Source organism: Phyllobates terribilis, unplaced genomic scaffold (genome assembly GCF_046119375.1).
Source record: "Phyllobates terribilis strain yellow unplaced genomic scaffold, ASM4611937v1 Scaffold_8__6_contigs__length_399053987, whole genome shotgun sequence".
NCBI classification, from domain to species: domain Eukaryota; kingdom Metazoa; phylum Chordata; class Amphibia; order Anura; family Dendrobatidae; genus Phyllobates; species Phyllobates terribilis.
Genome location: NW_027362768.1, coordinates 282,913,750 through 282,941,154, shown reverse-complemented (window position 1 = coordinate 282,941,154; position 27,405 = coordinate 282,913,750). Strand labels below are relative to the sequence as shown.

The following is a 27,405-nucleotide window of genomic DNA, read 5'->3' as shown; positions in this document are numbered from 1 at the left end:
GGCAGTTTAAGGGTCCATGCAGACAACAGTATTTTCAGTCCGAGAGCGATCCGACAAAACATCGGATTGCATTCAGACCAGTGTTATGCTGTGGGGGCATGCACATGTCCGATATTCGGATTGCATTCAGCCATGCAAGTCAATGCGTTTGTGGAAACAATAGGACTGCACTCAGATGACATGTGAGTGCAGTCAGATTTCGACAGAATAACAAAATAGATTTTTTTTTGTCCATCTTCTCCTTACTCAAGAGAATCAGATTGCACTATGCGGACACTGATCAAGCTCGGATCAGAGTGTGATTCGCATAATCGGCCTGATTCTCTCGGGTGAGAGAATCTACGGCCGTCTGCACCTGCTTTAAGACATGAGACTTCCAGCTGGAGTTGGTAGATAGTGGTGAAGTCTGTGGTATGGTGGTAAACTTAGGCTGTGGCTTTTGTAACTTAACCCACTAGAAAAGAACCAACCAAAAATGGATACATCTGTGAGCGCTTGGCAATCTTCAAAGCATGTTAAGAGCCTGACCAATGATTCATGCATGTTATACTCGGACGTGCTGCGGCATGTCAGAGAAAACAGATTTAAAAGCTGGCCGGTCGCTATGCGTCTGGTCATCCGAGATGCATAGTCCCCGGCCGGCTTGTAATAGTATGTTTAAACTCCATAGTGTTTGAAAGTAAGGCTACTTTGGGACTAATGTAACTCATGCTCTGTATGTGGACTGCGATGTATAGACTAGACGCGGGTCTCCTGACCCAAACTTGAGAATCTCATATCCTGTTCCCGTAGCTTAGAGCACTTTTAGGCTATTTGCATACAGAGCTTGTCTGCATGTCTCAAGGAAAAAAAACTGCATGTCATTTCTCTATAAAAGGATACTGATGATAGCTGCTCCACATTAGAAAATCTCAAACCAAAAGGCAGAAAAAAAAAAATTATTCCAAAACAATTAACCCCTTTACGATCTTGGACGTATGAGTACGTCCAAGGTGGTATCCCTGCACTCCATGCAAGCTCCAGCGCTGAGCCCGCATGTTACTGTGCACATGACAACTGATCTGTACAGCTGACATGTTCCCCTAACGGCCGCAGGTGGAATCGCGATCCACCCGCGACTGTTAACATGTTAAATGCCGCTGTCAATCTCTGACAGCGGCATTTAACTCGCGCTTACAAGAAGTGCGTCATAAGGCCCGCCCATGGGCGCTAGTGTCACATGATCGCAGGTCGCCGATGATCTGGCATGACAACCCGGGGTCTGCAGGAGACCCCTGCGGTTGTTATTGCCCGGATGCTATGAGCGCAGCCCAGCGATCAGCGCTCATAGCAAGTGAGCATTTTAGCTACACACAGGCACAGGCGATCGGATGATCGCAGCTTCTAGTCTCCTATGGAGACTATTGAAACCAGTGAAAAGTAAAAGAAAAAAAAAATGTTTAAAAATATTTAAAAAAAAATTAAAAAAAAGTTCAAATCACCCCCCTTTTGCCCCATTCAAAATAAAACAGAAAAATCAAATATGCACATATTTGGTATTGTTGCATTCAAAATCACCCGATCTATCAATATATAAAAAGAATTAATCCGATCGGTAAACTGTGTAACGAGGAAAAAAAATCAAAAAGCCAGAATTACGTTTTTTGGGTCGCCGCAACATTGCAATAAAATGCAATAACGGGCTATCAAATGATACCCCAAAATGGTATCAATAAAAACATCATTTCTGGCACAAAAACTAAGCAGTCACCCAGCCCTTGATCACGAAAAATGGAGACGGCTAAGGGTCTCGGAAAACAGCGACTTTTTTTTGCAAACTTTGGATTTGTTTATCACCACTTAAATAAACAAGAACCTATACATATTTGGTGTCTATGAATTCGTAATGACCTGGAGAATCATGTAGTCAGTTTTTCCATAAACTGAACATAGTAAAAAAACAAAAAGCAATTGCGAAATTGAACTTTTTTTGCAATTTCACCGCACTTTCAATTTTTTCCCGTTTTCCAGTGCACAATATGGTAAAACCAATGGTGTAGTTCAAAAGTACAACTCATCCCGCCAAAAAACAAGCCCTCACTTGGCCATATTGACTGAAAAAAAAAAAAAAAGTTATGGCTCTGGGAAGAGGAGCAGCAAAAAACCAAAACACAAATGCGGAAAAACCCAAGGTGATAAGGGGGTTAAACTCTTAGAAACTGTTTAAAGGAATAGAATAACTCCTCCAAAACTTACTAAATAAATATAGAGCATTTCCACATGGATTTTGACTGCTTAAAAAAACACTGTCTGCACATGCCTTCTATCACACACTGCACTTCTCTTATGCACAGTGCTCTCACTTCCGTCGGGTTTAGCCTCCACTTCTTTTTAGCTTCTCTTCAGCCTCTATCTTGATTCCCAAATTTCACCCTTGGCATGGAAAAGAGGGTTCAGTGCATCGTTCCACCCACAGATTTTGCACTTATTCCCGTCTCTCTCTGTTTTCCAGGACTGAACGCTTCTCAGCTCTCATACTGAATAAGTAACAGAGAGCATAGATTTCAGCGCAGACATCGCTCATTCCTGGAAAGCCAAAACTGTGACTCAACAGCATGGAAAGAAGGGTGCACTCAACCATCCGGCCACAACATAGGTGCACCGAGCATCCTAATTACCATATGGAAATAAAAGAAAATATTATGGCAAATGAAGAAAGCAATTAATAAACTAAGATTTTTATAGTAGATGATGGATATATATCTCTATCTAAAAATGTTCACCATAAAATACCAAAATAAGAAAACGCACATATTACAAAATTTCTGTATTTAAATTATTTTTAAAGGTTTTAAAATACAGTATACAATTACGGAAGGCATTACCAGGATTCTACAGGCAAGAGATCTAAAATGTGACAAATTACGACTGGGATGATTTTGTCTAGTCTTTCAAAAACTGCTAATGAATTTCATCTGCTTAAAATACATGTGCCCATTAGAGAGCAATTCATAGAATCTATACAGCACATCCGGAATTATGTGCAGTCCATGTTTTCATCCTCTGTCTCTACTTCTGGAGGACACAATTCATCAAGTGCAAACTCTAAAAAAAGAAGAAGGAAAAACATTAAATATATGTGTATCTGGAATAATTTAGTCTAAATGGGTAATAAAATTCTTCATAAATAAATGTCAAATATAAGTAAACCTTTTATCTTAGAGAAATGTTGGCGGAGTGTTACTCATTTGTGTAGAAAGTACATCCACAAAGGTTATTGGCTGCGAAGAAGCTTCTCAGAAACGGACATGTTCTCAGCAGAATCTGTTAGTAGCAAAGTCTAAACCTTTTGCTGCCACAAATTAATCAAAAATATAAAGGTTTCACTAAATCCATGAAACTTGTTATCCATTTTAGTTTATTTAGTAATTTATAGCCAAAAGTAAGTCTTGTGTGACAGTTCAGACAGTGCATCAGCTGACGATCTCTCAGTCTGGGCTAGTGGTGTGTGTGAGAAGCCACCCCAACGAAGGATCCTATATGCAAAGTCAGCAGAATGAGTTCAGCTGATACATATCTACGGATACATTCATGCTGAATGATTTTAAGGCTGAGTGCCCACGATGCGGATTTAATGCGTTTCCATGGCGGCATCTCTGCCGCAGAAACGCATCAAAATCACTTAAGAGGTCTGGGATGTTTCCCAATGATAATCCGCATGTGCTGTGCAGACGCTGCGGAAATTTCCACTGCGGATTATCATTGCGGAAAAATCCACAACACAACCAATTTGGGCGCAATTTCGCGGCGAAATCGCGCCCATTGACTTGCACTGAACAGCATGATATCCGCATGTATACATGCAGATGTTATGCGATTCAATGCGCGGATGGTACCCGGGTCTGGAGTAGAGGAGACTCTCATCCGAACCGGGTACCATCGTACCTGCAAGTAAAAAGAGAATAATGAAGTAAAAAATAAAAAGAATTATTCATACACACCTCTCCTCCCGGCCATGTCCTCTCTCCTCGGCGTCCCGCAGTGTTCTGGTAGGACCTGAGGTGATGCCATTTAGTCACCTGATGGTCACACGATCATCACCTGACTGCTGACATCAGCAGTCGCGTGACCATCAGCTGACTAAATGACGTCCTGCCAGTACACTGTGGGACGCTGAGGAGAGAGGACGAACCGGAGAGGTGAATATAAGGTTTTTTTTTCTTTTAATCCTTTTAACTTTTTAGATGCAGCATTTGAAGTAGAAATTTCCTCTAAGTTGGTCACACAATATAAATTCATGCGAGTTGCATAGATTTATATTGTGTGACCAACTTGTCAAGCCCTTTTCCAAACGATGCTCAAAATCGCTTGGAAAAATGCTTGAAAAAAAAAAAACAGATGCATAAACGCATGTAAAAACGCTGAAGAAACGCACGTAGAATCAGCATGCATTTTTTTCTGCCAAGGAAGGAGTTGCAGGAATGCTCAGGAAATTTCTGCTTCAAATCTGCATTGTTGGCACATAGCCTAAAGGCGATTTCGCAGAGTACGACGCACCAAAATCCTCATAGAAACCACCTACAAACAGCCTCCCACTCTATTATAGTGGAATCATGCCATGGCTTATATGGTGCGTTTCACTGTCACCATAGATTTGAAATTTTCACCACTTATTGGTAAAATATGTGCGAAACTGGATCAGGCAGCCACAAGTGGAATGGGGCTAATCATTACACAGATCTGCAACATGCCAAACTGCAAATGTGGTACTCCTGCAGAAAAAGCGAGACGAAACGCGCGTCGGGATGGAGGGAAGCAGTGTTTGATAATTTCCCCGCTGTTCATACAGGATCCCATCTCACAGGTAAGAATTACCAAATCATAAAGATCTTTCAGCTGGCGGCTATTTTCTAACATGTATATAGGGAAATTTGAGTACCCCTTATTTAGCAAGTGATACCAGTTTCTGTAGCCACATTAGTATATCCATGATATGGAGAACCTGCTACCACTACTTCCTACAATCCAGATTAGCTTTCTCGTCCTAGAAGTTTAGTGGCCACCACTGTTAAAAAAAAAAAAAAACACAAAAAAACCCCACAACTCTTACTCCTCTGGGATGATCAAAACTTTCTCTGTATGTAAATAATGTGACCCTCTTGGCCGATTGGCTAAAAAGAAACACATGGGATCGTGCCGTAGATTCGTCCTGGTGTTTCCACTCTATTAGCTCTTGCTGTGGTACTGTCATGAGGGCAGGACCCTTTAAGTGTAACATATACAATAACCAGATAGATAGCGCATTGCATAGTCCCACCTTCATGCTCATTCATGGTGTTGAACTTTCTAAACAATGCTCGGACTCCGGGCACCGCTTGGTCATACTGGTGGAAGACCTCCAAGCAATGTTCACTGAAGCTTTTGTCCTTCTGGTAGAGGCTGTGTAGAACCATTACGGCTTCTCTTAGAAACAGCACCGATTTGTTCTGGTTTGGGCTGGGCAGAAGGACGGTTAAACGCCGCACATTGAGCCATTCCTGATGTAGGGTGAGGACCAGCGCCTTCACAACCTGAGCAAGGAACACACAACAGTAATGACACGTACCATAGGAATCATTTATAAACAAGTTTCCTTTCTTACATGGGAACAATACTTTACATGTAAAAGCAAGAGCTAAAGTATAAAAATATGCACTTTATTAGTCAAATAACACAATTTATTGAATGTACAGTATACTGAAATCCTACATTATTGATCATATGAAGGAGTTATGGTTTAGCCTAAGGTTCAACACAGGAGGCCAAGAAAGACCACCCTAAGCAACAAAATAACACAAATAGGGACACAGAAAACTTATTTTGATGACAAGAAAATGTCAATGACCACTCCGCTGATTGCTAGTGAAGAGTGAAATTAGAACAATCAGGTATGTGTGTGTGTGTATTGAGTGCAGTAATAAACTCCCCGGTTGCTTTCTTCGGCCCTTTCAGTGGCACTCCGGTCCGATCCGACATCACATGAGCTGCTGAATGACACCGCGTCTTCTGTGAGGAGCGGAGATCACTTTTTACATTTTCTGAATGAAAGTCTATGAGACTCAGAAGGCGGCTATAGAGCAGCGTAAGACATACGGCAAGTCACATAAAATCACATGACTCCATAAAGGACCGTAGTGCTGCCAAGAGCGGCAGAAGATGGCAACTGGTGAGCAATGTTACTGCACTCATTACAGATACACACACGATTGCTACCACAGGGAGAAAGAAAAAGTTTAATCGGAATGGTCCTTTCACATTTCTCAGGAATTAAATAGAATCTGTCGACAGGTTTTTGCAACCTCATCTGAGAGCAGCCTGATGTAGGCAAAGAGAAGCTAAATCCAATGACGTATCACTTAGATTACTGGGTGCAGCTGTTCTGACACAATAAGAGCTTTTAGATTTATAATGAAGCAGAGCTGAGAAAGCTAGCCCCGCCCATACCACAGCTAGCCCCGCCCAGACCAGACTCTCAGTGTACAAAGTCCATAGACAGTGAGCTGCTTAGTTGGAGGACTAGTCAGACAATGTTAATCTTTTAGTGATAAATCCTTCACAGTTAGTAAACAACAGCACATACTTTGACAAGTGACACCCCTGAATTCTGTGTTTCAGCCTTTATCTCCTGCTGCCTTCAGATTACATAGCAAAAACCTGAGGACAGATTCCCTTTAAGTGAACAAAATGGTGTAAATATAATTGTGGGTAAGCCTGTATGGACAAGCTCCTCTGTTTCTCTAAACACAGCTCTAGAGTTCCCGATAACATTATTTGGCTGCCTACAGCTGCCACTAAGAAGAGCATAGCAGATACAGATTATATCATGTAAATGGAGCAATAGATTTAATTCTGCAAGGCTTCAGCAGCATACAAAAAGTCCTGCAGAATCTCCTATTTGGTTTATTTTTATTCTAAATTTCTAAATGAAAAAAGGAGATTTTTGTGTACTCACCGTAAAATCTCTTTCTCTTAGCCTCTAATTGGGGGACACAGGACCTTGGGTGTTATGCTGCTGTCCACTAGGAGGTGACACCATGCTTATCTGAAAAAGATTAAGCGTGGCTCCTCCTCTGCAGTATACACCCCCGGACGGCATCAGCCTACTCCAGTTTTGTGCAAAAGCAGTAGGAGGAACGCAACATAGATAACATAACCATGCCTATAAGAAGGCAACTATGTAAGAACTCAAAGGAAAACCAATATGAAAACTCAACTTAACAGCCCGGAACGGGCAACAGGGTGGGTGCTGTGTCCCCCAATTAGAGGCTAAGAGAAAGAGATTTTACGGTGAGTACACAAAAATCTCCTTTACTCTGTCGCCTCATTGGGGGACACAGGACCTTGGGACGTCCCAAAGCAGTCCCTGGGTGGGAAGCAATGGACGAATATTGTGTAGACGGGTCCCTACAATTGGCGCACCGCCGCCTGCAGAACACGTCTGCCCAGGCTCGCATCTGCTGAGGACTGGGTATGAACCCTGTAGTGTTTTGTAAAAGTGTGTAGGCTAGTCCAGGTGGCTGCCTTACACACTTGTTGTGCCGAAGCCTGGTGCCGTAGGGCCCAGGAGGCCCCTACGGCACGTTTAGAATGTGCCGTAATACCTGCTGGAATAGGCGAATTTTTGAGGCGGTAGGCCTCTTGTATGGTGAATTGGATCCACCTCGCAAGGGTAGCTTTGGAAGCTGGTAGACCCTTGCGGCCACCTTCCAGAAGAAGGAAAAGAGAATCAGACTTCCGGAAGGACGTAGTCCTAGACACATAGATACGCAGAGGCCTGACAAGGTCAGGCGTATGCAAAGCCTTTTCCACTCTATGAACCGGAACCGGACAGAGGGATGGTAGTGAAATTTCTTCATTGAGATGAAAGCTGGATACAACCTTCGGAAGGAAGGATGGAACCGTATGAAGGACTACCTTGTACTGGAAAAAAAATCAAGAAAGGCTGTCTGCAGGAGAGTGCCGCGAGTTCAGACACCCTGCGTAGCGAGGTGATTGCCACGAGGAAAACCACTTTCTGGGATAGAAGACGGAGTGGGACTTCCCTAAGGGGTTCAAAGGGTGTTTCCTGTAATGCTGTCAGCACCAGGTTGAGGTCCGACGCTTCTAGAGGTCGTCTGTAGGGGGGAACCAATCGGGAAACCCCCTGGAGAAATGTTCTTACTTGCGGTTTATGAGCAATGCATTTTTGAAAAAGCACTGAAAGAGCTGACACCTGGCTCTTAAGGAGGCCAGGGATAGTCTGGCTTCAAGACCCGATTGGAGAAAACAGAGTACCCTGGGTAGGGAATAAGGGAGTGGGGTCTGGTTACGAGATTCGCACCAGGTAAAGAAGGCTTTCCAGGTACGGTAGCAAATCTTGGCAGAGGTTGGTTTTCGTGCTCTGATCATGGTTTTAATGAGGTCTGGCGAAAAACCTGCCTGGGTTAGAACCCAGGTCTCAATTGCCACGCCGTCAAATTGAGGGCCTCGTGACAGAAGATCCGGGCAGTCGGGAAGACGCCAGGGAACGTCTGCTGTGAGTCGTACGATGTCGGCGTACCATGTACGCCTGGGCCAGTCCGGTGCGATTAGGATGGTTGGAACTCCCTCCTGTTTGATCTTTCTCACCACTCTGGAAATCAGGGGGAGAGGTGGAAAAATGTACAGGAGCTGGAACTGCGTCCAGTCCTGAACCAGGGCTTCCGCCGCTAGGGCTCTCGGGTTGCGTGTTCTGGCCATGAAGTTGGAGACTTTGGCATTGAGGTGAGACGCCATTAGGTCCACGTCCGGAGTGCCCCAACGATGGCAGATCTGTTGGAAGATTTCGAGATGGAGAGCACACTCTCCCGAGTCTATTCCTTGTCGGCTAAGAAAGTCTGCTTCCCAGTTGTCTACACCCGGAATGTGGACCGCAGAGATAATGGAGCTCGTTTTCTCCGCCCAGTGAAGGATGCGTGTCACCTCTCGCATCGCTCTGGCACAGCGGGTTCCCCCTTGGTGATTGACATATGCCACGGCTGTGGCATTGTCCGATTGTACTCTGATGTGAGAGGCTGCCAGTAAGTGATGGAAGGCTCTCAACGCCAGGAGGATGGCACGAATCTCCAGGATGTTGATGGGTAAGGTTGCTTCCGCTGGGGAACACTTGCCCTGTGCTCTGTGGTGTAGGTGTACTGCACCCTAACCTGTCAGGCTTGCGTCGGTGGTCAGGACCTTCCATTGACCTGGGAGAAAAGATTTCCCTTTTGTTAGAGAGGTCCGGTTGAGCCACCAGTGAAGAGACTTCCTGGTTGACGACGTCAGCTGGAACTTCCTGTCGAGAGAAGAAGGGTTCCTGTCCCGAGAAGAAGGGTTCCTGTCCCATGACTTGAGAATGTCTAGTTGGAGAGGTCTGAGGTGAAGCTGGGCAAATGGAACCGCTTCTATTGCCGCCACCATCTTGCCAAGGACTCTCATTGCAAACCGGAGAGATCGAGGAGGTTTGCTGAGAAGGGTGCGAACTCCTAGACGGAGAGGCAGTGCCTTGTCTTTGGGGAGAAGCACTAGGCCGTTGGATGTATTGAATAGCATTCCCAGGAATGTCAGAGACTGGTTTGGGGTTGGTGATGACTTTTGTAGGTGGACTAACCAACCCAGGCGACTCAGGGTGTCGATTGTGATTGAGACGCTGAGCTCGCAGTCCTTGAAGGTAGAAGCCTTGACGAGAAGATCGTCCAGGTATGGAAAGACTACTATGCCTCTGGAGTGTAGGATGTGCATGGTGGCTGCCATGACTTTGGTAAACACTCTGGGAGCCGTGGTGAGTCCGAACGGGAGAGCCACGAACTGGTAGTGGTCCTGGTCGATTGCGAACCTGAGAAATCTCTGATGGGCTGATGCAATCGGTATATGCAGGTATGCATCTTGTATGTCTATGGAGGCGAGATATTCTCCTTTTTCCATGGATGCAATGATTGACCGGAGGGACTCCATACGGAAGTGACGTACTCGTACATATTTGTTGAGTTGTTTTAGGTCTAGTATGGGGCGTACCCCTCCTCCTTTCTTGGGGACTACAAAAAGATTGGAGTAGAACCCCTGGAAGAGCTCGGCTGCGGGAACAGGTATTAGGACTCGTGCTTGAAGAAGCGATGAGACCGCTTGGTGGAAGGCGCGAGCTTTTACTGGCGATTTTGGGGGAACAGATATAAGGAGTCTGTTTGGTGGGTTGGAAGTGAACTCTATTTTGTATCCTGAAGATACTAGTTCCCTGACCCACTTGTCTTCTGTAATAGGTAGCCAGACTTGATGAAAGAGTAAAAGTCGGCCTCCTACAGGTGGAGTGTCTTCCTGAGTCCGTGAGTCATGATGAGGAGAAATTCTTAGATTTTCCTCCTTTTGATTTTGAGTGGCCTGCCTTTGACTGCCAGGATTTGTCTGACTTTTGTGTCGGCCTCAAGTCTTCCCTGCGTGTGAAGCGGCTGTTATTTTGTGGTGGCCGTGAAACGGACCAGCCGGAAGAGTTCCGAAAGGATCGGAAGTGAGCTTGGTTACGCTTGTTATAATTGCGCTTGGGTTTCAGTTGGGGAAGAGAGGTACTCTTACCCCCTGTGGCATTGGATATCATCGTGTCCAAGCTTTCACCGAAAAGTCGACCGCTGAGGTATGGAAGGTGCGTGAGGGACTTCTTTGAGGCGGCGTCTGCTTTCCATTCACGCAGCCAAAGGATACGCCGAATTGTGATGGCGTGTGATATTGCGCCCACTGCACCCCTTGCAGAATCCAGAGCTGCATGAAGCATGTAATCTGCCACAACTGCTATCTGAACTGCTTGGTCTGACAGTTCAGGTGCAGAAGCTTGGAGGCCAGTTTGTAGATTTTTTGCCCAAGCCAGTATAGCCTTGGCTGCCCAGACTGAAGCGAACGCGGGGGCTAGGGAGGCCCCTGTGGTTTCGCAAATTGAGCGACCATACTTTCTACCTGCCTGTCTGCTGCATCCCTAAGGGTTGAGCTATCTGGCAGTGAAAGAAGTGTCTGTGCTGCCAGTCTGGAGACTGGGGGGTCCACTGCTGGTGGGTCTGCCCATTCTTTGGTGGTTTCCTTTGGAAAGGGGTAACAGGCCTCCAGAAACTTGCGATTGTTAAGCTTCTTGTGAGGCTGTGAGAATTGTTTTGTGAGAATAGATTTAAATTCTGGATGATCCAAAAAAACCTTAGGTGGTTTCAGAGCTCCTTCAAATGAAATCTTATTTTGTGGTGCGTCCGGGATCGGATCAGAGATGTCCAGCACCCGATGTATGGACGAGATTATGTCCTCAACTAGCGCTGCATTGCTAGGTGGGATTGGAGTTAGGGATCCATCAGTTTCCTAGTCTGAGTCAGAATCGCAGACGCCTTCTGACTCCTGTGTATCACTAAGGTGTCTCCTAGGTGACCCAGAATGAGGGATTTCTCTGGACGGAGATTGGTGCGGAGAAATATCTTGTCTGTCCCTGGTAGGGGACTGTGTAGATGACTTGTGACTACGGTATCTCTCCCTAGACAGGGATGACCGTGTGCTATGGGATGACTCAGATGAGCGTGACCTACGGGTGCGCTTGTGTCCTGACCTTGACATGGATGTGCCTGGGTCAGTATGTGACTGAGTCCGGCTTTCCCTTTGTTGGGTAGCATTCATAGTCGAGGTATGGCTTTGCAGAGCCTGAAACAATTTGGAGGTCATGTTATCTATGGACTGTGTCATAGATTGTGACATTTGAATGACCCATTCCGGCGTAGGATTAGACACTGAAGGGTTGGTAGGGGCTACTTAGGACTCCGGCACAGTAGTCTGAGTACAATCCTTGCAATGCGGATATGTGCTGCCGCTGGGAAGAGCATTACTGCAGGCTGTACAGAAAGCGTAAAAGCAGTCCTGCCAGGTTTTCTTAGACTTTGAGCCCGGCATAGTGCACCTGGAGTGGCTATGCAAGGGGGCTAACAGTGCAGAGGAGGATACAGAGTAATAAAATTCACAGCTGAGGTAACTCCGACTGTGAACTTTCCCCACCAATGTGCCCCTGTGAACAGCGCTGAAAGAGCCCGGTCCTGTGCCTCCCCGGAGACTTGGCCGGCCTGTATGAGTCCTGCAGCTTAATATGGCCGCCGTGGCTCTTCTCCTGCTTGCAGAGATGAAGGAGAAGGGGGGCGGAACGCTGCAAGGGTGACAGTTGCTATGGAGATGCGCGCCCTGCAGCCTAGATCCGCCCCCTGTCTGACACCGCAGTGAGAAAAATCGTCATGGGGGGGGGGGCGGAAAACGGGCGGCGGCTTCAGCTAGGCCGAAGCCGCGGTGTAAATTTATTTTCTATGCCCAAAAGGGCTCCAGGCCGGCGCGGTAGTCCGGGGGGGGGGGGTTTGTGGGGTCGGATCAGAACCGGACCCCCCCGGATTGAAAGGCAGAATGGCGGTGGGGACATAAGTGGAAGGGGGTCTATGAAAAGAGTCCCCCTTAGGCGCTTAAAATGAAAAGCTGCCGCAGGTGCAGGGCCTGTGCCTGTGTGTGCCATGGCTGCCTGCACTCCCCCCGGCTCCTACAGGGTCCCGCAGTCAAGCTGGGGTTCCTGTATTGCTGCTGGTCCTCGGCTGCGGTGTGCTGGCTGGTGAGAGCTGCAGATGCTGCCGTCCAGGCCCTACCTGATGGTGTCTCAACCTAATACCCCCAGGGGGGATTAGGGAGGGTGCCGCTGTCACCTGTCAGGGGGCTTTGTCCTCGCCTCAACTTCGGACCAAGACCGAGGGAATTGGGGAAGGAGGGGGGGTTCTCAACTTCGAGCCTGACCCGAAGGGCCGGAGAAGGAGCAGCATGGTGGCTACGCCATCTCAACTTCAACTGTGCACCCCGTAGTAGGGGGCAGAGGAAGGAGCCATGCCGGGGGTCTCTTAAGAGACCCTCTTTTCTTCATCTGTAATCCCGTGCTGAAGCGAGGGACGAGTGAAGGTCTGAGGCGTGCCTCCTTGCGACACTAAGCAAAAACTGGAGTAGGCTGATGCCGTCCGGGGGTGTATACTGCAGAGGAGGAGCCAAACTTAATCTTTTTCAGATAAGCATAGTGTCGCCTCCTAGTGGAGAGCAGCATAACACCCAAGGTCCTGTATCCCCCAATGAGGCGACATCACTGAATTTAGGAGTATCTGCAAGACACCTGCTCATCTTTAAATATTTCTGATGACTCCCGGTCACTGATGTCTCTACAGTCGCTATGCCTGGAGCAGTGTTTCTGAAACTAAGGTGGGCATCAAAGGTGAGGTGAATCTTCCCACCAATTTTTTTCATGAAGTGCAGCTAGGAAAGCAGTTTTACCAAAAGTGATAACCTGTACAGACTGACTGCTCCAACGTTTGGTTGCAGTGGATTCATCCAGCGCTATTCTTTAAGTCAAATGCGACGGCGAATTAATGAAGACTTTGAACGGGAGTCCCTAAATAGCATAATATTAGCAGCGACTTCAAAGACTAGTGGAGGGGTCCAGGCATCATGGTGCGCTGGCTGGTGAAGAACCAGTAAAGTCATTTTGACAATCCCTGACCTACAAGATTTTCCTGGGAGCAGCAGAAGGTACATTTATTGCAATATTGCTGATCATACATCTAGGTGATGACTCTTCACAGCTAAGTCTACCCAGGAATATATGGACTCTAGGCAATAGATAGGGAGCAAACAGGAAAACATGTTGATTATGAATCTGGAAACACTGCTACCAGGTACAGGCATAAATAAAATGTAAAAAGCTGGTGCAGAAATTCTACCAATTTAACTTGAAGAGGATTGTTTAGACTAATTATTAGGTTAATCCTTTAGTTACTGGAAACCAATTTTTGGATGCTTTCCATTATTTGCAATAAAGTAAAAAATACATACAGATATACTTTCAGAAATACTAGTTATGTGGTTGAAAAAAAAGCAGCATTATACCTCTCTGTTACACAGACAAGTAACTCCGGATCTGGTAGAGGGAGAGCTCCAGCCTTGGGTGATCAACTTGTTTAGGAACCTGACCACCTAGAAAAACAGATGGGCAACAAAGATTTAGAGAGAAAGCAATCCACTAATAACTCAAACAGTCTACCTTACTGTACACACGCTGATCATCAAGGGCCTTAAAAGGGATTCCACCACCTATATGTTTGGGGTTTTTTTTGTTTTTTTTTAGGACTTACCTTAACTTTCTGATTATGGAGCAGCCATATTGCCTTAGCAGCAACAGCATGTAAGAAATATGATTTACAGCAGCCACATGAACCATAGTAAGCAATAGTCTGGAGAAGACATAGTGACTTCTATGGGGGAGTATTGTGGGCATGGTCTGTGGTCTATGCAGATCACCACTAGTGAATCTGTTATTAATATGTCAATTTTACCGTTCACACCTGTGATAAGGAGATGGAAATTGATCTCTACAAAAGGAGACTGATTTAATTTGAATAAAAAACACCCGATATATTGATGTGAAAGACACTTATACAAACTTTAACTGCAAGTCAATTAAAAGGGCTTTTCCCAAAATATCAAGGTATTCCCTATCGATAGTATAGTGGATAACCTGCAGATCGATGGGGATCCAAGCACTAGGATTACAGTGATCAGGCCTTTGCAGATCTGTCCTAAATGAGGCTGAGGAGCATATTGCTTTCCCTCAGTTCCATTCATTGTTTATGGGACGCCTAAGGACTGAGCTCTGCTATATTGACAATGGAGCAAAGACCTAGCATGTGCACCTCCACAGAGACCTGCAGAGACCTGTTCTCTGGATCACTGGGGTGTTTCCTGTGGTCAGAAGCCCAGCAATCTGATTTTTGGGAGGGTCACTACTGAAAATGTACTCCTCATGAGAATATATATGCCCAGCAGTGAGTACACTTAAACCTTAAAGGATTGTTCTCAAGTTTGAAAGTTATCCCGTATCCAGAGGATAGGAGCGCCACACTCGGCAATCTCCGGGGCGCCCACTAAGGAGGAACGGAGAGGCATCGTGCATGATCGTCCTGTGTTCCTGCATTGGTGAACATGGCAGTCAGATCCCCAGAGATATGAAAATTATTCCCTGAGGATAAAGGGATAACTTTTAAAATGTGAGAACACCCCTTTAAAGTGGATGGACATCTTAATTATTAAGAAATGGAATTAAGACACATGTATTGATCTTATTAATATAGCAGTTTTTGGAGATTGTGTCCATTTCCTTTATTAGTAAAGCCAGTCCCCCTTCTTTGTCGAAGATCCTCTGCAACTTATGGAGGTCTCAGCAGTCAGACGACTTATGATCCAAAGTTTGAACAAATCACTAAGACATTTCAGATGTTTACAATGTAGGTTGTACTTTAAAAACATTGCATTGTTTCTTATAGATAACATTAAACATTCCCATTAGATCATTATGACGCCCCCAAGTGTTTTTCAAATCTCTCTCAAAAACTAAATAGACTGTTCAGTTCCATGACAGAGAGGCAACAATAGAAGGGATCGATCGGTCACCGATGTACAAGTCCAAGAAGGGGACAGAGCTACTGAGAATATGCAGGTACTGGGCGCACGTTAGGGGGGACTGCCTGAGAGTGAATAAAAAGAGGCCAAGCATATAACAATATTTAGACGTTATACATTACTGTTCCAAATGGAATAGTATTCTGAGATTATTATATTTAATTATGGGACAGTTTACAAATAGTAATGTTATTCTACTGGTCCAAAATAAAAAAATAAAAGGAAAGGGACCTGGTTATCATTCCTACAAGGGGAGGAGGGGATGACTTCTGCTTCTACTGCGGAGGAAGGAGGGAGATCTTACAGTGTCTGTAAGTGAGAAATTGTTCAGATCTGGTACATGGTCAGCTTTGATCTATTTGACACTTTGCAGAAAGACTGTGCACTATAACACATTTTAGTAATAGAAGAATAAAAAAAAAAAAAAAAAAAAAAAGTAAAAAAAAAATAAATAAAATGTCCATCAATAAATGTAACATTTACACTGAAATGACAAAAGTATACGTACCTCATGCTCTAACAGAAGCCAATGCTTGTCAGACGCTTGTTTATCCGGTCTGGAGATGACGAACGTATACAAGGCAAGCAGGAGACAATTTTCTATATTGAAAGATAATAAAAACTTACATTGGCAAGAATCATTCCTGGCAATCTATAAGAAACCAGCAAACATGTCTTGACATCCAAAACGACAAAAGATGGTGGAATTATGATAGTCCAGATCAGTACAATTACATCGATAAAAAAAACTGGACCAGTTTGATTTTATTAACTTAGTGGTGAAAAAAAAATGTGGAAATTTGTAAAAAAAAAAAATAATAATAAAAAAAAAAAAGGTTTTGTGAAGACATTTTTCCAAGACCCGTAACGTTTTTCTGGTTGAGCGAGAGCCTGCTCCATACTCCCGCTACAGACTTGCACCGTATATGTATAGCAGATATTGGTAAGGAGTTAAAGACCACAGCAATCAAGTGGAAACAATTTAACGTTACAGAGCAGAATTGCTGAGTGCTATAGTACATAAAAGTCACCAATGTTCTGCACACTCAATAACTACTGAGCCCCAAACCTCCTCTGCCATTAACATACACACAAAAACTGTAGGCCAGGAGCTTCATGGCATGAGTTTCCATGGCCAAACAGCTGCATGCAGCCTTACATCACCAAGCACAATGCCAAGTGTTAGATAAAGTGGTGTAAAGCTGTCACCACTGGACTGCAGTGGAAATATGTTGTGTCGAGTGATTCATCAGCTTCTCCATCTGGTATTTGATGACGAGTCTGGGTTTAGCAAATGCCAGTAGAACGTTACCTGCCTGACTGCACTGTCACACTAACGTTTTGTTATTGCTTTATTATTTAGACAATACATATATCTTAGATAATTTTGTATTTTAATATAAGCTTTATAAGTGTTATTCATAAATAACAGGGTATTGTCTCTGATATAGAGGTGTCTTTGTATTAAAGCTTTCCTTTGTTTCTGAAAGTATAGTAAACTAGATGTAACCAGTTTCTAAGGAATTCAGCAGAATACATGACTTACTTAAATATCTTCCTTTTTAGTTAGTGTAATGTATTAAGCCATTCCCACTTTCCTTATCTTTGTAGTTGTAATAAAAACTTGTGACCAGGCATCTGAGAGCAGACAAGCCCGTACACAGACAGGATTGGTTGTGTGCTCTTATCTCCGATCGATCGACTCCCAGATTTGATCAAAACTGTAAATCGTGTGAAACCTTTTGCGTTTCCCCTAAAACTTTCCATATAGGTTTCTCCACCATTACGGTGGAGGAGGGATAATGCTATGGGGTTGCTTTCCAGGGGGCGGTCTAGGCTGCTTAGTTCCATTGAAGGGAGATCATAGTGCTTCAGCACAAGACATTTTGGACAACTTTGTTGGAACACTTAGGAGAATGCTCTTTGCTGTTCCAGCATGATTGTGCCCCAGTGAAAATGCAAGCTCCATAAAGACATGGTTGGGAGAGTTTGATGTGGATGAACTTGACCTGCAGCTCAGATCCCTCACCTCAACCCAATCAAATAAGTCTGGGGTGAATTAGAATGGATATTGCAAGCCAGTCCCTCTCCTCCACCATCACTGTCTGACCTCACAAATGCTCATCTGGATAAAGGGGGCAAAATTTTCAACACCCAAAATCTTGTAGAAAGTCTTCCCCAGTGGAGTGAAAGCCGTAATAGCAGCAAAAGGGGCCGACTCCTTATAAATGCCTATAGATTTAGCACTGATGTCATAAAAGCTGCTCCTGTAAGTGTACATCTTTGAAAGCAAATGATATGGTGGAAAGGCAATCAATCAGTAAGTGGGACTGCCCACTGGCCAACTAAGAAAGGGATTTAAAAAATGGAATACAAGTAATACTGAATCTTTTCTGAAATACACCATATACAGTACTTGCATAATAATTTCCTATTTAAAAAACAAAACAACAAGTGCAAGGAGCTTAGAACAAAATTAGGGATCACATGCAATCTGACAAATTTACTAAAATTTACACCAGAAACTGGCGTAAATTATAGTAAAAATTTATGCCAGCCCTGGGGCATACAGAAAGACATATGCCAAGTTTACCAAGAAGTTCCAGTGTGCCTCTTAGTAAACTAGGTACAGCTTACTCTAGTACGCTTATTAGAGCCAGTATAAAAAAAAAACATAAAAAAAACACCAGTCTAAAAGTTCCAAAGTGTCATGAGCCGCTGAGCTGGACTGGAGTACTGGCGGAGACCCAGGGAGGGTGATTATTGTCGGAGTTTATTATTTTATATAGGTACTATTGTTTGGGGACCACTTTTGTAAAATTGGAAAAACACACGTAACAAATCTCCCTTCCCCCTACATATCAAACTGCTTATCTCATGTGGCTTTAAAATATGCTGCCTGCTGATTAGACACCATTTTAAAAGTGATAAGATCCCTTTAACGCAAATGTATTACTTGATTTAAAGTTACATTTTTATGTTGCACGGTTGTTGTTTTTTTGCAAAGCATAAAAGGATCACTAACCTGATCCAGAACACAAGAAACCAGCTAGCCTCTCATCATCTGCAAGAAGAGCCAGCAACCGGACAGTCTTGAGAACCAGAGAGAGAGGAGAGTCTGGAGATAAGCACTGAAGCAGCACAGGAGAGCTGAGCAATGCCTGAAATCTAAGGCCAAACGGTTTCAGCATAGTCAGTACGAGAAAAAAAGTATTAAGAAAGTAACAGTATTTTTAAAAATCATTTTAGAACCAAAAAGGTCTTAAAGGGGTATTTCAAGTGAGGGCATCTATGACGCAAATTGTTCATTCTGCGCAGGCGCTGTCATCTCATGAGAAGGTGCAGTGCATGCACAGTAAGCTTCTGGTGACATTGCGAGAGTTGGTCCATCGATCTCGCAAGGTCACAAGAAGATTAATCACAAGGCGCATGTGCAGTTAACAAATCCAGGCAATAATGGCGCCTGCACAGAGAAGTCGGGTCACAGAGAACAGCGACCAAAGACCCCAAGACTGCGGTGGACTGGGAAAAAAGAGAGCGCACAGCAGAGCTGGAAGTGCAGTGCCCGCCCCACTGCACGTGAGTTAAGACTTTTAGGATGGATCTTTAAAAAAATGCCCAAACGAAATACTACAGGCAAGGCAGAGGTGGTTTAGTGAATCCTGCATTGAGCAGGGGGTTGGACACTATGTCCCTGGAGGTCCCTTCCAACTCTAACATTCTAGGATGAAGGTGAAAGGCATAAAAGGGGCTTTACACAGTTGGGGGGAGAGGGGAGGTAGTTGAATGACAGGACCTCTCATCTTCTACTGTATTTCCAAAAAAATGAAGTATTTAACTTTAAGATGTATTAAAAAAATATAATAGTAATGGATAGTTTACCTTGTCAGCTGCTCATTAGATGAATTTTCTGCCAATTTCACCAGTACACGGAGCGCCTGCTCTCGGATAATTTCTCTCTTATAGGTGACAACAGTAGAGGATAAGAGCAGTACTATTATGTTACATAAAGAATGCAGCATTCGTTCATCATGCACCACATCTCTATTTGTCACGGTATGAGCCTCTTGCTCGGCTTCTGATGGGGTCATTCCTGCTGTAATTTTTTGCAACAAAGTCTGTACAATGTCCAGGCTGGAAAACACCAGATGATACAAGATCTCAAGTGAGGCCAGCGCAGGTTCTGTAAACCTTGAAATGGTGTCCTCTGCATTGGCCGTGGTATGGCTGTCAGTGGACGGTATGCATTGACTATCAGGTGAACCCATGTCTAATTTCTCCAGAGACTGCAGGGCCTGGTAGTACGCTTTAATGTGATACTCCACGAGAGGCAATATGTGCAGAGCACCTGCAAGCCGACACATTTTGTTGAGATGCCCTTTTCCACTTTGGCACTGTGATCCTTTCTTTTCTGTTCCTTCATCACCCATGGCAATTGAATTGAGTCCACAAATTGCCAGCTTTTGACAGTCTTTAAGGGCTGCAGATTGTGATGGAGCCGTAACGCTGGGACTTAATGTGCCTGCAGAGCTGAGTAACACAGAATTAGTTATGACACCGTCAAAAACAAATGCAATGATACACAGAAGTGTCCAGCCCTTTTGTTATAGGGGTTGTCTCAAAAACGTTAATCATCAATACATAAGATAGATAGATAGATAGATAGATAGATAGATAGATATTTTGCCACATTTCTGGCTTCAAACAAAGATATAAAATTCTAATTTTGGGGGGGGGGGGAGAATCAACAAGTGGGACACAATCTTGAAGTGGAACGAAATTTATTGGATATTTTAAACTTTAACAAATTAAAAACTGAAAAGTGGGGCGTGCAATATTATTCGGCCCCCTTGAGCTAATACTCTGTAGCGCCACCTTTTGTTGCGATTACAGCTGCAAGTCGCTTGGGGTATGTCTCTATCAGTTTTGCACCTCGAGAGGCTGAAATTCTTGCCCATTCTTCCTTGCAAAACAGCTCGAGCTCATTGAGGTTGGATGGAGGGCGTTTGTGAACAACAGTTTTCAGCTCTTTCCATAGATTCTCGATTGAATTCAGGTCTAGACTTTGACATGGCCATTCTAACACCTGGATACGTTTATTTTTGAGCCATTCCATTGTAGATTTTGCTTTATGTTTGGGATCATTGTCTTGTTGGAAGATAAATCTCCGCCCCAGTCTCAGGTCTTTTGCAGAGTCCAACAGGTTTTCTTCCACAATGGTCCTGTATTTGGCTCCGTCCATCTTCCCATCAATTAACCATCTTCCTTGTCCCTGCTGAAGAAAAGCAGGCCCAAACCATGATGCTGCCACCACCATGTTTGACAGTGGGGATGGTGTTTTGAGGGTGATGAGCTGTGTTGCTTTTACGCCAAACATATCGTTTTGCATTGTGGCCAAAAAGTTCGATTTTGGTTTCATCTGACCAGAGCTCCTTATTCCACATGTTTGGTGCGTCTCCCAAGTGGCTTGTAGCAAACTTCAATCGCGATTTTTTTATGGATATCTTTGAGAAATGGCTTTCTTCTTGCCACTCTTCCATAAAGGCCAGATTTGTGCAGTGTACGAATGATTGTTGTTCTATGGACAGACTCTCCCACCTCAGCTGTAGATCTCTGAAGTTCATCCAGAGTGATCATGGGCCTTTTGGCTGCATCTCTGATCAGTCTTCTCCTTGTTCGAGATGAAAGTTTAGAGGGACGGCCGGGTCTTGGTAGATTTGCAGTGGTCTGATACGCCTTCCATTTCAATATGATCGCTTGCACAGTGCTCCTTGAGATGTTTAAAACTTGGGAAATCTTTTTGTATCCAAATCCAGCTTTAAACTTCGCCACAACAGTATCTCGGACCTGCCTGGTATGTTCCTTGGTCTTCATGATGCTCTCTGCACTTGAAACAGAACCCTCAGGCTGTGTGCCCACGTAGCGTTTTTCAAGCGTTTATGCTGCGGAATTTCCGCACCGGAAACGCTTGTAAAACGCCAGGTAATCCGCACCCCATGGTCCCCAAGGGGATTCCGCATGTTCTATGCACATGCTGCGGATTTTTCCGCAGCATTTATGCTACGTACAAAAATCCGCAGCATGTAATTTAATTTTGCGGAAGTGCAGCGGAACTCCCGCCATTGACTTGCATTGAGAAACCGCGACTGTACATTTTTACAAGCGGCTTCTATGCGTCTCTATGTGCGGATGGTACCCAGTTCTGGAGGAGAGGAGACTCTCATCCAGACCTGGGTACCATTGTACCTGTAAAAAAAAGGTATAAAATAACAAATAAAGTTTATACTCACCTGTCCGGCGCCTTCTCTCTGAATGCCAACAGCGCTGAAGGACCTTCGGTGACGTCACAGTCATGTGACCGCAGGCCCTTCACCGCTCTGTCTCGCGATATGCAGGCAGCCGGGAACCAGCCAGGAAGCAGCGCTGCAGCCACGCCGGGGCCTCGGAGGTAAGTATAGCTTTATTTGTTTTAATTTTTACGGTTCACACTGTATAAATCCATGCTGTTTGCATGGATTTATACAGTGTGACCTAGTTGTCAAGCACTTTCCAAGTGATGCTATCGCCTGGAAAGTGCTTGTCAATCCGCATGCAGAAACGCATGTGAACCCGCATGTATTCTGCAGGAAAAACGCATGCACAATCTGCATGCGTTTTTTTCTGCCAGGGAGATGCAGAAATGCTGCAGAAATTTTCTGCTTCATTTCTGCATCGTGGGCACATAGCCTCAGACTATCACAGAGCAGGTGCATTTATAGGAGACTTGATTACACACAGGTGGATTCTATTTATCATTACCAGTCATTTAGGACAACATTGGATCATTCAGAGATCCTCACTGAACTTCTGGAGTGAGTTTGCTGCACTGAAAGTAAAGGGGCCAAATAATATTGCACGCCCCACTTTTCAGTTTTTAATTTTTTAAAAAAGTTTAAAACATCCTATAAATTTCGTTCCACTTCACGATTGTGTCCCACTTGTTGTTGATTCTTCCCAAAAAAATTAGAATTTGATATCTTTATGTTTGAAGTCAGAAATGTGGCAAAAAGGTAGAAAAGTTCAAGGGGGCCAAATACTTTCACAATGCACTGTAGATAGATAGAAAATAAGTGATGGATGGGGACCTGACTGCTGACATCCCATGAATCACGAGCATTGTGGTCCTGTGTGAAGCAGTAATGTGCATGTATGACCTCCACTCTAGTCACGGTGTATGGGGGTGGTGGTTAAACATGTTCTCTACTGCTCCCCACCATCCACACATTCATCACTTGTCCTGCGATTAAAGATTATCCCATAATTATAATTTAAGTAAATAATTTGTCACAATACCAATTTAATACAATCTTTGTAGAAAAAAAAAAAAAAGTATATATCTTTTACGTTACTATTAACAATCATTTTAAACTAAAAGTAAGTAATTTCAAATCTGTATACGTTTTCTCTTAAAGGGAATCTGTTAGCAGCTTTTTTTCTATGTAATCTGAAGACAGCAGGAGATAGCGGTTGAAACACAGAATTCAGGGATGTGTCAATTGCTGTTGCCGTTTATGAACTGTGAAGGATTTATCAATAAGAGATTAACATTGCTGGACTAGTCCGGCAACGCCCCCCTCCTGTGATAAGCACCTCACTGTCTATAGATATGTACACAGAGAGCCTGGTGTGGGTGGGGCTAGCTTGCTCAGCTCTGCTTCATTATAAATCTAAAAGCTCTGATTGAGTCAGAATGGCTGCACCCAGTAATCTAAGTGATACATGGTTGGATTCAGCTTCTCTTTGCCTAGATTATGCTGCTCTCAGATGAGGTAGCAAAAAACCTGCTGACAGATTCCCTTTAAAGCACATGTCATACTCTGGCCCATGGGCCAAATCTGGCCCACAACACCAGAACAGCCGCCCATATGTGGGGCCCATTAGTCTGTGCGGAGGACCAAGTGGGGCCCATAAGTCTGTGCGGAGGACCACGTGGGGCCCATTAGTCTGTGCGGAGGACCACGTGGGGCCCATTAGTCTGTGCGGAGGACCACGTGGGGCCCATTAGTCTGTGCGGAGGACCACGTGGGGCCCATTGTGTATACTGGTTGGCCCACGACTGTCCAAGTTTTTCATTTTAGCCTCCTGTGTGTTTGAATTTGACATCCCTGCTTTAAAGAGTCTCACTGGAACAAAGCACCTACAGATTCTCTTCCTACAATAGGTAATATATTCCTGATCTTTGCTCACTTGTTTGTTCGGGCACTCCGTATAGAAGGTACCGTCATACCGCCTGGGTTACTGTGGAGAAGGTGGTATAGACCAGGTGGACCAAGGGGCTCTGACTGTTGCATTAAAGTACTTAGCAAGACAGAACCTAATAAAAAGGAGAAAAAAAAGCATAATATTAAATTGTAGAATGATTTTTTCAGTCTAGCTTTTTTAATGTTTGACATTTATTCTTTAACACCAAAAAAAAATGTTGTTTTCACCTTCCTGAATGCCCCATTTTTCAAATCTGACATGTGTCACTTTACGTGGTAATAACTTTGAAACAATTTTACACATCCCGGTGAATATGAACTTTTTTTTAATCACACATTATTGTACTTGATAAAAGTTGACTCCTCAGTTCACCAAGTTACACCAAAAGAGGTGCAAATTAAGTACAATGGAACTCAATTTAGGTCATGCCCTTCTTCCTCCCCGTTTCCAATAGGCCACATTTGTTTGTTAAAGAAGCACTCCTCCCATCAAAATTTTTATCCTTTTAATATATTGCAGTCATCATATTATATAGCACTGTGTACTTACAATTGCTCAATTTGCCTTTCTACCAGCTAATTCTTCTCTTTTCTCTGCTCTATGTAGAACTTGGTCCCTGCATTTATCATTTCCCTCTTCAATTCGTGGCCCAGCTGTTCCCTCCTCCCCCCTGTCTGGGACTTTTGCATTGACTTATGACTCATACAGTGAAAATGGACTTCATCTATAATATAAGGCGTATGAATGTTTCTGTCTGAAGTCTGCGTGACGCGCAGTCTGGCTCCAGAGAGAAGCACGCATCCAGCCGTTACAGGTAAGAGGAGTATATGGTGCCGGAGATCGCAGTATGCGTAGACACTGAACGCATACCGGCGTCATACTTACCTGACCGGGAGGAGCGTTGCCACGGCGCCTCTTCGCTGGAGACCGGGGGCGGAGTGAAGGCGTCGGACCGGCGCGTGCGCATTGCGTTATCCGGCACCATTTTACTGAAGACACATTTACAGTGTGTCTTCAGCAAAATTACGCTGGACAGCGCGGTGCTCCGGCGCCGCACTCCTCCCCCGGCCTCCGGCAGAAGAGGACGCAGCAGCGCTGGAGTACAGAGAAGAAAGGCGAGTATAACTGTTTATTTTTTTTGTATGTGTGTACAGTGTGAAAGGGATGAGGGGACCATGCATATATCAGGATTGGGGGGCTGAGGGGTACCACGCATACCGGGATTGGGGGGCTGAGGGGTGCCACGCATGCCGGGATTGGGGGATGAGGGGTGGAGTGCCATGCATACCGGGATGAGGGATACCATACACACCAGGATTGGGGGTGAGGGGTGCCACGCATACCAGGATTGGATGGTGGGGACAGGATGGGGGCAGCACAAATACAAGGAGGGGGGCAGCACATACCAGCATGGGAGACCATATACCAATAAAAATGCTCGCCACCCGGGCGTAGAACGGGTTCAATAGCCAGTGTTTCTACATAGAGCTTAGAAGGAGCCAGCTAGTCAGTCGTGTTGAGCGATACCTTCCGATATCGGAGAATATCGGATCGGATTGGATCGGACCGATACCCAAAAAATATCGGATATCGCCGATTCTGATACCGGAAACCAATGCAAGTCAATGGGACACTAATATCGGAATGAAATCCCAGCGTGACAGAATTCTCCTGATTGTTTAAAAGCCGGCGGGCGGTAAAAAGCCGGCGGGCGGTAAAAAGCCGGCGCCTTTTAAACAATCACATAGCCCCATACTGCTTCCCCGCAACCTCCCATCCCGATCCTCCGCTCCCCCCGCCACCTCCCATCCCGATCGTAAGTTAGGACCGGGCGGGGAGCGCAGCACCAAGGAGTGGGGAGCGAAGGACCCGGGCGGGGAAGCCGGCAGTGAAAAGACTTCATCGCGGGCTTTCCCGTTCTGTGCTGCGCTCCCCGCTCCCTGATGTACGCTCCCCGCACCCTGGTGCTTCGCTCCCCGCCCGGTCCTAACTTAGGATCGGGATGGGAGGCGGCGGGGGAGCGGGGAGCGCACATCAGGGAGCGGGGAGCGCACATCAGGGAGCGGGTAGCGCAGCACAGAACGGGAAAGCCGGCCGGTTATTTCAAATGAACAGCTGAGGTATCAGCTGATGCTGATCAGCTGTTCATTTGAAGTAGCCGAGGTGCGCTCAGAGGGTTCATGCGAGTTCATGCTTGACTGCATGAACTCACGTGAACTTTCCCACGGCCGCACAGGTCAGCCACACCTCCCAGACCATCAGACCGGTCATGATTAGTGTGTGCGCGGTGTCTGTGGGTGTTTGCGTGTGTCTGCGGGTGTTTGTGCGATGTCTGCGGGTGTCTGCGTGCAGGCAGACATAGACCGATGTGACACTACTACTCCCATCGGCCTATGTATGTCCCCCGTCCACTCGTGCCAGCAGGATCAGCTCGATGGGAGCAGTAGTTCCCATCAGCCTGATCCTGCTATTTAAACTGCCCCATATGTTATTTTTGCCCCTATACATGTTTTATTCTTTTAGGCCCCCATATTTTTTTTTTTGCTTTTGGTCCCCAATAAATTTTAAATACATTTCATTGGTGGCCAGTGGTTACCTAAAATAAATTACTATGCAAATAATATTTTCTCAGATTTTCCCAAATTACCTATATGAATTGCAGTCATTGTAATTTTCCAGTCAGATAACTATTAGAGTACAATTCAAAGGTTTTTGTATAAACTGCCTATGATAACAGTATATTTTAAAAAAAATAAAAAACTCAAACTGCACTCAAAATGCATGTTCCAAATTATTATGCACAGCAGAGTTTTCAACCTTTTCATTTTAATAAAGAACAAAAAAATGGTCATTTTTGAAATTATAAGCATTAGCAGGTTATTACAACCTGAAATCAAACAGTTTTCACCTCAAAACTTTATTCTAGGTGATGTTACATTTGCACATAGGAGCCCTTGTTCGAAAGGAGCTTCTGAACTCTCTCATCCATTGAATTTGTCAGGTTTTGGATGGTTTCTGCTTCAATTGTTTTGCATGAGGACAGAATACCCTCCCAGAGCTGTTGCTTAGATGTGAACTGCCTCCCGCCATCATAGACACTCCTTTTGATGATGCTCCAGAGGTTCTCAATGGGGTTGAGGTCAGGGGAGCATGGGGGCCACACCGTAAGTTTGTCCCCTTTTATGCCCATAGCAGCCATAGATGCAGATGTTTTATGTGCAGCATGAGACAGGGCATTATCATGTGACCGCTCTAAACCGCTGCCGCCGCTATAATGATGGGGCCGTAAAGCAGCCCCGTCATTGCATAAGCAGGTTCGCCGGAGTTCAGGCAGCGCTGCTCCGGTTAAACCTTTACGGCCCTGCTGTACCGTGAGAAATTCCCACGGTACAGCAGGGCCGTAAAGGAGGAGGTGGCGGGGGGAGCGGAGGATTGGGATGGGAGGCTGCGGGGAAGCAGTATGGGGCTGTGTGATTGTTTAAAAGCCGGCGGCTTTTTACCGCCCGCCGGCTTTTAAACAAGCAGGAGAATTCTCTCGCGCTGGGATGGCATTCTGATGACAGGCTGGATCGCAGCTGAGCGCTGCCATCCAGCTTGTCATCCTTCAGAGACACTGCAGAGCGCAGGCATTATGGGAACTTCAGATTCCGGTATCCGATATTCTAA

At 45.0% G+C, this 27,405-nt stretch overlaps 1 protein-coding gene across 1 annotated transcript in view; it reads right to left on the bottom strand.

Annotated features, from left to right (window-relative positions):
• Window positions 1-2,791: 2,791 nt before the first annotated feature.
• ATRIP (ATR interacting protein) overlaps window positions 2,792-27,405 on the bottom strand; it is a 40,786-nt gene continuing 16,172 nt past the window's right edge. The window contains exons 8-14 of the mRNA XM_073644315.1: window positions 23,725-23,851; window positions 19,381-20,028; window positions 18,524-18,666; window positions 16,007-16,098; window positions 13,930-14,016; window positions 5,297-5,549; window positions 2,792-3,084 (exon numbers count right to left, since the gene is read on the bottom strand). Of these exons, the coding sequence (XP_073500416.1) occupies window positions 3,017-3,084; window positions 5,297-5,549; window positions 13,930-14,016; window positions 16,007-16,098; window positions 18,524-18,666; window positions 19,381-20,028; window positions 23,725-23,851 (1,418 nt within the window). The 3' untranslated portion in view covers window positions 2,792-3,016. The remainder of the gene's footprint in view (window positions 3,085-5,296; window positions 5,550-13,929; window positions 14,017-16,006; window positions 16,099-18,523; window positions 18,667-19,380; window positions 20,029-23,724; window positions 23,852-27,405) is intronic.